General features: G+C 39.7%; 1 protein-coding gene across 2 annotated transcripts in view; it reads left to right on the top strand.

Moving 5' to 3' along the window:
* Positions 1–13,976, top strand: part of LOC122934136 (probable cation-transporting ATPase 13A4) — a 209,546-nt gene that overhangs the window by 120,921 nt on the left and 74,649 nt on the right. For both annotated transcript variants that reach the window (XM_044289352.1, XM_044289351.1), the window contains exons 20-22: positions 725–847; positions 1,372–1,451; positions 11,816–11,858. In XM_044289352.1, the coding sequence (XP_044145287.1) occupies positions 725–847; positions 1,372–1,451; positions 11,816–11,858 (246 nt within the window). The remainder of the gene's footprint in view (positions 1–724; positions 848–1,371; positions 1,452–11,815; positions 11,859–13,976) is intronic.

Below are 13,976 nucleotides of genomic sequence, written 5' to 3'. Positions count from 1 at the left end.
GGGCAGCAGATCGTTGTTTAGACAGATTGATTTGTTACACAGGGACAATGATTTTGGATAATGTGCTAAATCGTTGGTCCATGTAAAAGGACCTTATGGGTACGGCTACACTGTGACACTGTTGCAGACTAGCAGTAATCCAGTAGAAATGAATGAGATTGCTGAGCTAGTTGCAACACTGCTCAATGTCTTTTGGCTGGTGAGGCTATCCAATTCATTTCTGGGGGCTACTCAGCGATCCTGGCCGCATCAGCTTTTGCATGACTAGTGTCGCTTTGTAACCCTAGCCCAACATGATCTAATTTAATAAAGTGAATGCCAATTACCATCTTGCACATGCAATTTAAAGGCATATTCCAGTTCGAAAAAGCTATCCCCTATCCACAGAATAACGATTAGATCCATACTCAGCTATCTCTGGTGCTCCCATTGAATTGAATGGAGCAGCGGACCACATTTCCGACCAGCCGCACCATCCATTACAGGGGGGTGGCTCCACAAGGTGCTGGGCCCCTTTCTCATGGTTGGTGGGGGTCCCAGTGGTAGGACCCCCACTGATAAAATAGGGGATAACTTTGTATAACAGGAGTACCCCTTTAACTATAAACTGATGATGACATTATAATTGCTCAGGTTGCGTGGCTTGAATGAATATTGATTATGTGGTAGATGCACTAAACACAATCTTTAATTATACTAAACAATATGTCTTGATTATTACCAGGATCTCTGTATCAAAGATGAAGACTTCTTGGACCGCAAAGATCAGAACAGTGATTGTCATTTTTCAATGAGTGGAAAGACCTATGAAAACCTAGAGAAATATTTCTGTGATTTATTGCCAAAAGTAAGTAATAAATAAAATTGGAGAAATATGATAGAAGTGACACACTCGCAGTTATTGGTGCTTTTTATTTTTATTTTTTAGCGATAGCCTGGTATGGATCCAAGAGAAAGAAGCATACAGTAGACTTATAATTTCTTTTGGATACACTCTAGTGTTTGGCTCAAAAATTTGCATCAAAAACTGCATCTAGTCTTATATGCAAAACTGTATTATATGCAAAACTGTATTTGTCATGTTGCAGGCTCTCCTACACCACCGAAAGTAATGTTTTCATGAAGCAGCTTTTTGTACGGAGTGGAGGTGCAATATGCCGACATAGTCAACAGACAGTGTACTGAAGCTTCTGCTTCCGGCTCCATCCACTGTTTTGTTTCAGGCCCAGGCAGACCTTGAAAACATCCGATTGGTGGGGTGTCGGAATCTCACCAATCTGATTTTGATGTCCTCTCCTGGAGATGGTAATGAATATCTAGAGTTTGGAAAACCATTGTAATAACATCTAACCCTTTTGCCATACTTAACAGATATTAATGAATGTCACAGTTTTCGCACGAATGTCACCAGGACAGAAATCAACAATCATTGATGAACTTCAAAAGCTTGAGTAAGTATTTTTGTCGTTTTATAATTAGTATATGGCAGTAGCGTAACTGGAAATGACTGGGCCTCATAGCAAATTTTTGAAAGGGGACCTTCCCGCCCGGCAACTTCTTCATAACCCCCACTCCTGTGGCAAGTCAGACGATGTCCAGCAGCCACTCTATCCGTTTCCTACAGTGTCACTGTACAGTGGGATGCGAAAGTTTGGGCAACCTTGTTAATCATCATGATTTTCCTGTATAAATCGTTGGTTGTTACGATAAAAAATGTCAGTTAAATATATCATATAGGAGACACACACAGTGATATTTGAGAAGTGAAATAAAGTTTATTGGATTTACAGAAAGTGTGCTATAATTGTTTAAACAAAATTAGGCAAGTGCATAAATTTGGGCACCACAAAAAAGAAATGAAATCAATATTTAGTAGATCCTCCTTTTGCAGAAATTACAGCCTCTAAACGCTTCCTGTAGGTATCAATGAGAGTCTGGATTCTGGTTGAAGGTATTTTGGTCCATTCCTCTTTACAAAACATCTTTAGTTCATTTTGATAGCTTCCGAGCATGGACAGCTCTCTTTAAGTCACAGCACAGATTTTCAATTATATTCAGGTCTGGGGACTGAGATTGCCATTCCAAAACGTTGTACTTGTTCCTCTGCATAAATGCCTTAGTGGATTTTGAGCAGTGTTTAGGGTCGTTGTCTTGTTGAAAGATCCAGCCCCGGCGCAGCTTCAGCTTTGTCACTGATTCCTTGACATTGTTCTCCAGAATCTGCTGATACTGAGTGGCATCCATGCGTCCCTCAACTTTTACAAGATTCCCAGTCCTTGCACTGGCCACACAGCCCCCCAGCATTATGGAACCACCACCATATTTTAATGTTGGTAGCAGGTGTTTTTGTTGGAGTGCTGTGTTCTTTTTCCTCCATGCATAACGCCCCATGTTATGGCCAAATAACTCAATTTTAGTTTCATCAGTCCACAGCACCTTATTCAAAAAATGAAGCTGGCTTGTCCAAATGTGCTTTAGCCCACCTCAAGCGGCAATTTTTGTGCTGTGGGTGGAGAAAAGGCTTTCTCTGCATCACTCTCGCATACAGCATCTCCTTGTGTAAAGTGTGCCGAATGGTTGAACGATGCACAGTGACTCCATCTGCAGCAAGATGATGTTGAAGGTCTTTGGTGCTGGTCTGTGGGTTGACTCTGACTGTTCTCACCATTCGTCGCTTCTGTCTATTCGAGATTTTTCTTGGTCTGCCAGTTCGAGCCTTAACTTGAACTGAGCCTGTGGTCTTCCATTTTGTCAATATGTTCCTAACTGTGGAAACAGACAGCTGAAATCTCTGAAACAGCTTTCTGTATCCTTCCCCTAAACCATGATGGTGAACAATCTTTGTCTTCAGGTCAGTTGAGAGTTGTTTTGAGACCCCCATGTTGCTACTCTTCAGAGAAAATTAAAAGAGGAGGGAAACGTACAATTGACCCCCTTAAATACTCTTTCTCATAATTGGATTCACCTGTGTATTTAGGTCAGGGGTCACTGAGCTTACCAAGCCAATTTGAGTTCCAATAATTAGTTCTAAAGGTTTTGGAATCAATAAAATGACAACAGTGCCCAAATTTATGCACCTGCCTAATGTTGTTTAAACAATTATAGCACACTTTCTGTAAATCCAATAAACTTAATTTCCCTTCTCAAATATCACTGTGTGTGTCTCCTATATGATATATTTAACTGAGATTTTTTATCGTAACAACCAACGATTTATACAGGAAAATCATGACGATTAACAAGGTTGCCCAAACTTTCGCATCCCACTGTATATAATGTCATTGTATAATACTATTGAGGGGGCTCTGACAACAAAATCTTTTAGTCCTTCTTCTGGACTGGCCCCTTGTAAGTTCTGGCCCCAAAGCAGCAGCTTCCCCTGCTTCCCTTATAGCTATGCCCCTGGTATATGGAAATAACTTCTGGTATTTGCAAACATTTTTAAGTTACATAACATTTAACCTCTTAAGGACCTTGCCATTTTTTACCTTAAAGGACCATGCCGTGTCAAGTGTCACTGTAGGTGGTAATAACTTGGGAATGCTTTTACTCATCCAAACCATTCTGAGAATTCTCACAATACATTGCACTTCAAGCTAGTGGAAAATTTGAGTAAAATATAATTCACCTTTATTTATTATAATATATATTTTTTAAATAGCAATTTTTAAAATTAAAATTTCTCTGCTTTTATGGAAGATAGTGATACATCATAAAACAGTTATTACTTTACATTTCCCATACGGTATGTCCACTTTTGTGTTTCCATCATTTTGTAAATGTAATTTTCTTTTCTTAGGATGCTTATAGGACTTATTTAGAAGCAAATTTTTACATTTTTAAGAAAAGTTTTGAAACCCACTTTTTTAAGGATCAAGTTCAGTTATGAAGTCACTTTGTGGGTCTTACATAGTGGAAACCACCCATAAATTACCCTATTTTACAAACTACACTCCTCAAACTGATTTTCAAAACTTATTTTGCAAACTTTGTTTACTCTTTAGGTGTCCCTCAAGAATTAAGGGTACTTTCACACTTGCGTTTTTTTTTCCGGCATAGAGTTCCGTCACAGGGGCTCTATATCGGAAAAGAACTGTTCAGTTTTATCCCCATGCATTCTTAATGGAGAGTAATCCGTTCAGTTTGCATCAGGATGTCTTCAGTTCAGTCGTTTTGACTGATCAGGCAAAAGAGAAAACCGCAGCATGCTACAGTTTTCTCTCCGGCGAAAAAAACTGAAGACATGCCTGAACGCCGGCATTTTTTCCCATAGGAATGTATTAGCGCCGGATCCGGCATTCAGAATACCGGAATGCCGGATCCCTCGTTCCGGCATGCGCATGCGCAGATCGGTAAAAATGTGAAAAAATTTACAAGATGGATCCGTCGGTCAGCATGACAATCCGTCTCACAAATGCTTTCAGTCAGCGGCAGATCGGCGGATCCGGCGGCCAGTTCCGACAACGGAACTGCCCGCCGGATCACACTGCCGCAAGTGTGAAAGGAGCCTAAAGGAAAAAGGAGATGACATTTTTAAATTTCACTTTGGCAGATTTTCCATTTTAATAATTTTTTTCCAGTAACACATCAAGGGTTAACAGCGAAAGAAAACTCAATATTTCCCTGATTCTGCAGTTTATGGAAACACCCTATATGTGGTCGTAAACTACTGTATGGGCACACAGAAGGGCGCAGAAGGAAAGGAGCACCCTATGGATTTTGGAGGGCAGATTTCACTGGGATAATTTTAAATTATGTGACATTTAAATACCCTCTGATGCATCCCTATAATATAAACTCCCCAAATCTGCAAAGTTAAGTTTGTTTTACTTGTTAAAGGGATGGTAAAATTCCACCAAGACCTGCCCAGCAAGAGGGCAATGTATGGCATTAAAATATATAAGCTGTTTGAGTATACTTTGGGTACACCCACAATTTCAAGGTTTATGAAGGGAAAGACACTTGGACTGAACCCTCAGCATGTCCCCCATCCTAGAAGTTAGTGGGATAATAGTGTGGGACTTACTGCTGGATCAGGATTACCACCTCTATATGGATAACTATTACACCAGCCTAACCCTGTTTAAGTCCCTTAGTTCCAGAGGTACTGTAGCTTGCAGCACAACATGCAAAAATCTGAGGGGCCTCCCAGATCCCCCTAGAGACCACTCAAAGGGCAAAAGCAGGGCTCTCCAGTATGAGAGCATGTAGGCAGTTAAGTACAAGGAGAAGAGGGATATCCTTGTACTGACAGTTCACAGTAACACTAGCACCCCAGCCCCTGTACGAGGTACCACTACCCCCATGCCAGACTGCATGCTGGACTTCAATAGAAACATTAGAAGGGTTAATCTTTCAGATCAAGTTCTGAAGTCATACAGTGCCATGCAGAAAACAAAGATGTGGTACAAAAAGCTGGCTGTGTACAATGTTCAGATGGCATTGTATAATGCTTATCAGTTAATGCGATCTGCAGGCCAGAGTGAAACATACCTTCAGTTTTAAGAGATGAGGATCAAGGCCTTAATTCTTCAAAAGTGAAAGATGCATAATGTATTCCAAAAGGCGGATAAGAAAGGAAACCATTTATTACTGTGAAACCTGCCCTGAAAAACCTGGCCCGATCATAAAGGATTGCTTCAAAGTGTATCACACATTTGTATGCTTTATACATCCTGTAACCACTTTACACTCTGATATACTCCACACAGCTTACATATTCACTTTTCACCATGCACTACACGTTCATTTCTGGAAAACACCTGTGGGGTCAGAATGATCACTACACACCTTAAAAATTCCCTGAGGGGTGTAGTTTCCAAACTGAAAAAGTTGCTTTACACCCAACATTTAACTCATCAGGCGTTTCACAGAATTAAGAAACGCTTGGCTGTGAAAATAAAAAAATATAATTTTTTCTGGAAAAAGTTGATTTACACCAACATTTTTCACTTTTACAAGGTGTAACAGGACAAAATTCACCCCAGATTTTGTTCCCCATTTCTCCCCGAATATTCCAATACCTCATATGTGCTTAAAAAATGATGTATGGGTGCACAGCAGACTTCAGAGTTCTTCACAGCATTTGCTGTAAAGATACGAGATGTGCAGCACCCGAAACTACGGATACTGGAAGCCTGTGCTAGCATTTCTCCTGCGGTGTTTCTATCAGTGTGTGAAGAGTGGGAGAAGAGGGTTGCATTGACAATCCAACACAATGGGCAGCACATTGAACACATTTTATAAGTGGTCAGAAACTTGATTTGTCACATGACCCTCTTCCTATTGAAAAGACAAAAGTTGGATTCAAAATGGCCAACTTCAAAATGTCCGCCATGGTCACCACCCATCTTGAAAAGTTTCCCCCCTCACATATACTAATATGCCACAAACAGGAAGTTAATATCACCAACCATTCCCATTTTATTAAGGTGTATCCATATAAATGGCCCACCCTGTACACATACATTTTTATCAGGGTTTTACCAAACTTTGTGCTGAAGTGGTCAATAACAGGCCTAACTTTGAATAGACAGCCAAATGTTGGGTCGTTTTGGGGTGGACACTGTGCATTGTCATTGTAGTGTAGGAATTTACGAATTGACTCAAATCGTTTCCAGGGCATGGTCTGACTGTAAATTGGAGTCTGGAAGAAAATGTCCAAACTCCAATATTGTCTAACGTTTGGCTTCTTTACTACATCCATATGCAGCACGAGTCCCCCAAATGTCATCATCTCTGCTGCACTTACTTGGGTCCAGCCTTGGGGTCCAGCGTATGGCTTTGTGGGGCTCTGGGAAATAAATTGTTGAGCGTATAAGTTGGTTTGGGCAACCATTAAATTTACGAAATCTTCAGAGAAGCCCGTACAGTCTATCTGAATTCCTGAGTTGCCCACAAACTTAGGAATTTGGGGCTGATAATCATCAGGGGGTGGGGTCCATGTGGGCTCACTCTGCGGGGCTGACTCCTCTGCTACCCTGGGATGCCTTCTAAAGGGTCTCTCATCAGCAGGTGATGATGATGATGATGAGGGGGTAGAGGAGTAGAGAAAAGTGGCATCCTCTTCTCCCTCACTGGCAGACTTCGTATCGGAGGCAAGGATGGCATACATATGCCTCTTCAGCGGAGTATACTCGTTGTTGGGATGAATGGGACATTTATTTTATTGGGGTGTGACGTGTGAAATGTGTAAACCTTTTATTTAGTATGAGGGGTGTGTATGCAGTGCTTTCACATGTGAAGAGGCTTGTAATAAATGTGAAATTAAATTTAGACGAAAATTTTGAATTTGTAAAAAAAAAAAATTAACAGTAACAGACACTACTGATCGGTGCTCAGTGGTTGCAAAATGCACGTACAGCTATGGTGCGTTCGTGCAAAAACCTAAACTGACACTAGCTGAAATTTATATATATCTCTAACTAACTACAGTTCTTTTTACACTTAATACCAATAACTGCAGCTCTTTTTTCACACCAAAAAAATTTAAAAAAATTAACAAAACCTCAAAAATGTGCAGATTGAGCACACTACTGATCAGTGCTCTGCAGCACGCACACAGATCGTGCGTGCGTGCAAAAACTGTAGTATAAAAACTCACTACAGTATTAAAAAAGTGAATACTGGCTAAAAATGGAAGCTATATCTATATACAGTGCTGCCCATAATTATTCATACCCCTGGCAAAGTTACTTTTTTTCAACCAGCAAGTAATTTTTTGATGGGAAATGACATAGGTGTCTCCCAAAAGATAATAAGACGATGTACAAGAGGCATTATGGTGGAAAAAAAAAAAAACATTTCTCAGCTTTTATTTACATTTGAGCAAAAAGTGTCCAGTCCAAAATTATTTATACCCTTCACAAACTGTCACAGTCTGTGGGAAAATAAAAAGTTTTATACCATTCAAAAAATAGTCCAAGCTGTTCTAAAGCATCCTAATTACCCTGATTAATTGGGAACAACTGTTTTAATCAACTCAACGGGTGAAAAACAGCAGCTCTCTGCAGTTGGTTTGTGGACAGTCATGGCTAAGACAAAGGAGCTCAGTGAGGACCTGCGCTATGCATTGTGGCTGCTCACAAGTCAGGAAAGGGCTACAAGGCCATTTCTAAATGTTTTCAAGTTCCAGTAGCTACAGTGCAAAGTATTATTAAAAAATACAAGATGTTCCGCACTGTGGAAAATCTCTGAGGACGTGGTCGGAAGCCAAAAGTGACACCTGTGCTGGCCAGGAGGATAGTTAGAGAGGTGAAAAAGAATCCAAGGATCACCACCAAGGCCACCCTGGTGAATCTAGGCTCTGCTGGTGGCAATGTCTCAAGGCAGAAAATCCAACGGACACTGCACACTTTTGGTCTTCTGTATTATGGTCAGATGAAACAAAAATTGAATTGTTTGGTCACAATGATGTTTCCTTCATTTGGCGTAAAAAAGGAGAAGCCTTTAACCCAAAGAACACCACCCCCACTGTCAAACATGGTGGTGGGAACCTAATGCTTTGAGGGTGTTTTTCAGCCAATGGACCAGGGAACCTAATCACAGTAAATGGCACCATGAAAAAAGAGCAATACATGAGGATTCTCAACGACAACATCAGGCAGTCTGCAGAGAAACTTGGCCTTGAGCACCAGTGGACATTTCAGCATGACAATGACCCAAAACACACAGCAAAAGTGGTGAAGAAATAGTTAGCAGACAACAACATTAACGTTTTGGAGCGGCCCAGCCAGAGTCCAGACTTGAATCCAATTGAGAATCTGTGGAGAGAGCTAAAGATCAGGGTGATGGCAAGAAGACCCTCCAACCTGAAAGATTTGGAGCTCATTGCTAAAGATGAATGGGCAAAAATACCTGTGGAGACATGCAAAAAGCTGCTCTGCAATTCTAGGAAGTGTTTGATTGCTGTAATAGCCAATAAAGGCTTTTCTATTGATTATTGAGGAGGGTATGAATAATTTTGGACTGGGCAATTTTTGCTCAAATGTAAATTAAAGCTGAGAATTCCCCCCCCCCCCCTCCACAATAATGCCTCTTGTACATCATATTATTATCTTTTGGGAGACACCTATGTAATTCCCCATCAAAAAATTACTTGGTTGAATAAAAGTAACTTTAAGTCAAAATTTGCCAGGGGTATGAATAATTATGGGTAGCACTGTATATAGAAATATAGAACTCTCTCTCTCTCTCTCTCTATATATATATATATATATATATATATATATATATATATATGCTTATAATATATATATATATATATATATATATATTTATATAAATCCCTATTTACTTTTTCCTTTTTTAACCAAACAAAATGAAAAATTTGCCAAAAAATCTGTCAAATAATCCCCAAGTGGTGATCAGGTAGGTATGCACTGAACAGCACTTGGCTGTCACAGCTCGCATGAAGAAAAAGTGGTGCAGAGCTATACATTTGCAAAAAAATTAATAAAATGACCCCAAAAAAGTGCAGGGGCTGAATGGCATCCTTAAGAACAAAGGGGAGGGACAGGAATGGAGGGTGGTTTAGGGATCTGGAACAGCTGCAAATGAAAAAATAAATAATAATCTGTGCAACTAATCCAGATGTTCTTCTTTCTTCTTTTCAGCAGGAAAGGGGTTAAAAGCACTGTGGTGTGAACCACAAGTCCCAACAAGCCACAATCAACACAGAAAGGCACAGAACTTCTCTGCATGCAGTCACCAGCTAGGATGACTGCATGCAGGGAAGTTCTGCCTCTTCCTGTGCAACTATAGCGCTGCCGTTGGCTGGACCATTGTTCCTGCCAGTTGCAGCGCTGACAGGGGACCCAAAACACTAGTGTCCCCTGCCTCACCTCGAAGGTGACCAGTGCTGACCAGTTCAGCACCTGCCACCTCCCCGTGATGCCACCTTCCCCTGACCTCCTCCCGACCCGCTTCGATGCTGATGATTGCTTCCTGCGCTGCGATGTGACCGACACATTGATCAGCCAATCGCATCGCTTAAAGCTGCAGGGGGGCGATGCAGCACCATGCTGCCCTTACCTGGCATGGCTGCCTGCCGGTAAGAGCCGTCATGGCTGCCTAATGGTAAGAGTCGGCATGGTGCCGCGATTCCCCCCCGATCCTCCCCCAGAGCCCCGCAGACCTTGCGCCATACATGTACGGCGCTGGTCCTTAATTCACGTCTGGCTGCACCGTACATGTACGGAGGAGGTCCTTAAGGGGTTAAAGGTGAATGAGTGACTTCTAACATCCTAAAAATCTAAAATTACATTTACCAAGTATTGCTAACATAAAGTAGACTTATAATAAATGTTAATTAATAACAATTTTGTGAGATATCAATGTCTTAAAAGCAGATAAATAAAGAAAGAAATTTTCCTCCCACATTTTCTGAAAAATTCTTAATTTTTTTTGTATTAATAAATGTATTAATAAATTAATAAATGTAAAACATATTGACTCAAATTTACCACTAACATGAAGTGTGATATTTCACGACAAATCAGTCTTAGAATCGCTAGGATAAGTAAAAGCATTGCAAAGTTATTACCCACATAAACTGACACGTCAGACTTGCAAAAGCAGGTCCGTAAAGCATAACTTGGTTAATAGCTAAGTCTTCATCTAATCTGCAAATAGCTCTTCCCTTTGTCAGAGCAGATCAGATAAAATTGCCTTAACTAACCAAGATGCTGTTGTCAGGGTCTGGTGGGTACTCCTTATCTCTAGTATTCTTGAGAAGTATTGTAGACCATTGCTCTAGGTGCTCTAGGTTTATGAGAAAAAATATGTAAATTAGTATTTCTTACTTTATCTGGCATCAGAGAGGCTTAGTGTTCTTTTCTTTTTAGAAGTAAAGCTTATTTGTGTACCTTTGACTTTATTCAAATTAGCTTTCCTTGCCAAAGAAAAAGAAAGCTATGCTTGTTTGATGCCAGCAGAAGTAAGACATGCCAATTTGCATATATATTTAGTGGAAATCAAGTGTTGCATACTAGGCACTCCCCATAATGAGACAGAGTACACACCAGATAACCCATATATCTTTCCCAAAAACCTACAGTAGCATACTAGCCACTTTCGCTTTCTGTCTCTTATTTATTGAATCTTTTCAGAAAAAAAATGTAAGTCCTAGGACAACAGAGACTATTATATACCAATTTTTAGAGCAATTGGAGCAGATTTTATTTGGGTAGAATCTAATTGGTCCCAAATCAAATTTTTTTCCAAAATTTTCAGAATTGGAAACAACATGAAATTCAAGAAATCTTTAATCTGTATTGCGCAACAAGCTCTTTGTTCTTCTCCTTACTTCTCTGTCTACCTTGCTGAGGTGGTCACACATGCTCAGTTCCATCCTTCAACTGCCACCGGAGCCACATATTTTGTGATAATAACAGGGAGAGAGCTGCAGCAGCAAGGAAACTCCTCCTAACTGTCAGCCTAAATGAAATCTAATTGAGTAATTGGAGCAATGACTGGAAAGGCCTCTGTATAAATGTGAAGTACAAGGCTTGTTCTAGCTTTGTTGAAAATAAATTGTCAAGTAATAAAAGATGGCTAACTTAACTTTTTTACATTAATCATGCATTAACCCCTTTATCATAGCAGAGATACAGAATTGCATATGCAATGAGCATTGTAAGCTTGGACACACTTCTTCAAATCAACTTCAAATCTGAATTGTTATGTGAAAAACTCTGAAACTTTCTCATTATTCATGTTCTTATGAAAACAAATTCACTGTAAAACAACTACAAGAGTTAAGATGATACAGTGTATTATTTTATTTTAAAGCGCTATATAAATTTCTTTGTTCCAGTTATTGCGTGGGGATGTGTGGAGATGGAGCCAATGACTGTGCAGTAAGTAAATTTATAAATAAGGGAGATAGAAAGTTCTTTCTGAAATAATGTAACTATAGTAATATTAAAAGGACAGTGGATAATAAAATATTACTTTTATTTATCACTAAAAAGTATAATTTAACATAAATAAAACAATATGAAGTCAAGAGCCCATTATACAGTACTGTACATGTCACGTTTTCTAGTAAGTTGATTTTAAAGTACAACATCCAATAATGTACTTTTTTTGAGGGTGGTGTGGACTGAGGAGTGGCAGAGGTGGATCTAATAGCGCCTGCTCTTATTTATTGCACATGGGTGTACTTACACTGACTAGCAAAAGGGTAACAATGTTTTGAACTTTTGACTTTCAGGCTACATATCTCACCATCCACTACAGCTCCAAATGTGAGATTACCTTAATTTTATAGACAATCATCTTGGCTATCTCATACATAAATTGTACTTGCAACTATTTAGCATATGATTAGTTATGCAGATTCTTGTCATGTAAGTGCATTGTTACTGTTCTGCTCCTAAAATTCAAAATGTTAATTTGTATTATTTTGTAAATCCACCTTTGGCTTTCAACACTGCCTGAATCAAGCATGCCTTGACTACAATCTGTTCCCAGGTCTCTTCTACACATTCCTAATTTTGATGCATACAGGTCAACTCAGTTGGGTGCAAATACACCTTTTTCTTCAACTCTCCTCACAAGTGTTAGATTGGGTTGAGGTCAGGTAGAAGGCAATCCAGCACCTCTACTTCGTTGTCATTAAACCATTTTTTCGTCAATCTTGATGTATGCTTCGGGTCATTGAGACTATGCTGTCCTTTTCATACCTATAGTACTTGAGTGTACGAAGTCCTGTAGGATACTCGTCCTGTAGGATACTCACATATAGCTCTGCATTGAGACCACCTTATATCCTGGTCAAGAATCCCATGCCTTTGGCTGTGAAACAATTCCATATCATCAGGCTTCCTCCACCGAACTTGACAGTTTCTTCAATTTCTAAATCCGTTAGCCCCCTTTACCTTGTTTCTTCCAGACCCATTTGCACCCATCAGAGCCCACTCTATTAACTTTCGTCTCATTGCTCCAAATCACTTATTTCCAATCTTCTATTATCCACTGGTCGTACTTTTTTGCAAACTCAAGCCAACGCTTCTTATGATGATATTGAAGTCAAGGCTTTTTCACTTTTTTCAGGCCTCCATTCCAAACGTGTGTGATGCGCATCACACAGTACTTGCATGGATGTTATTTACTTTCAAGAATTCATTTAAACCCTTTTTAAAACTGTCCACTGTTCCTGCTGTGACCAAGTCCTGAGGAAGTCTATTCCACAGATTCACAGTTCTTATAGTAAAGAAGCTTTAATGCTTCTGGAGACTGAACTTTTTCTTCTCCAGTCGGAGGCAGTGCCCCCTTGTATTTCGAGTGCATTTTACATGGAACAGTTTTTCACCATACTTTTTGTATGGCCCATTTATATATTTGTATAGATTAGTCATGTCCCCCTTAAACGTCTTTTCTCAAGATCAAATACATTTCATTCTTTTAATCTTTTTTCATAACTTAGACCCTCCATGCCCCTTATCAGTTTAGTCGCTCTCCTCTGTACTTTTTCCAGCTGCAGAGCGTCCTTTCTATGGACTGGTGCCCAGAACTGAACTGCATATTCCAGATGAGGCCACACCAACTCTTTGTAAAGTAGTAGTAGTATATCCCTTCCCTGAGAGTTCATGCCTTGTTTAATGCATGCCAATATCCTGGTAGCCTTAGAAGCAGCTGATTAACATTGTATGCTATTATTTAATATACCATCTACAAGGACACCCAAATCCTTCTCTATAAGTGACTCTCCCAGTGTTACATCCCCTAGGACATATGAAGCACAGATATTAATACTACCAAGATGCATAACTTTACATTAATCCACATTGAACCTCATTTGCCATGTTGATGCCCAATCACTCAGAGTGTTCAAGTCAGCTTGTATTTTACGGACATCTTCCATAGACAACACAGTACTACATAGCTTAGTGTCATCTGCAAAAATAGAAATGGTGCTATTAATCCTGTCCTCAATATCATTAATAAATAAAATAAATAACAGAGGACCTGAA

Source organism: Bufo gargarizans, chromosome 4 (assembly GCF_014858855.1).
Source record: "Bufo gargarizans isolate SCDJY-AF-19 chromosome 4, ASM1485885v1, whole genome shotgun sequence".
In the NCBI taxonomy this organism is placed as follows: domain Eukaryota; kingdom Metazoa; phylum Chordata; class Amphibia; order Anura; family Bufonidae; genus Bufo; species Bufo gargarizans.
The sequence above is the reverse complement of the archived record's forward strand: the minus strand, read 5'-3'. Positions and strand labels throughout refer to the sequence as shown.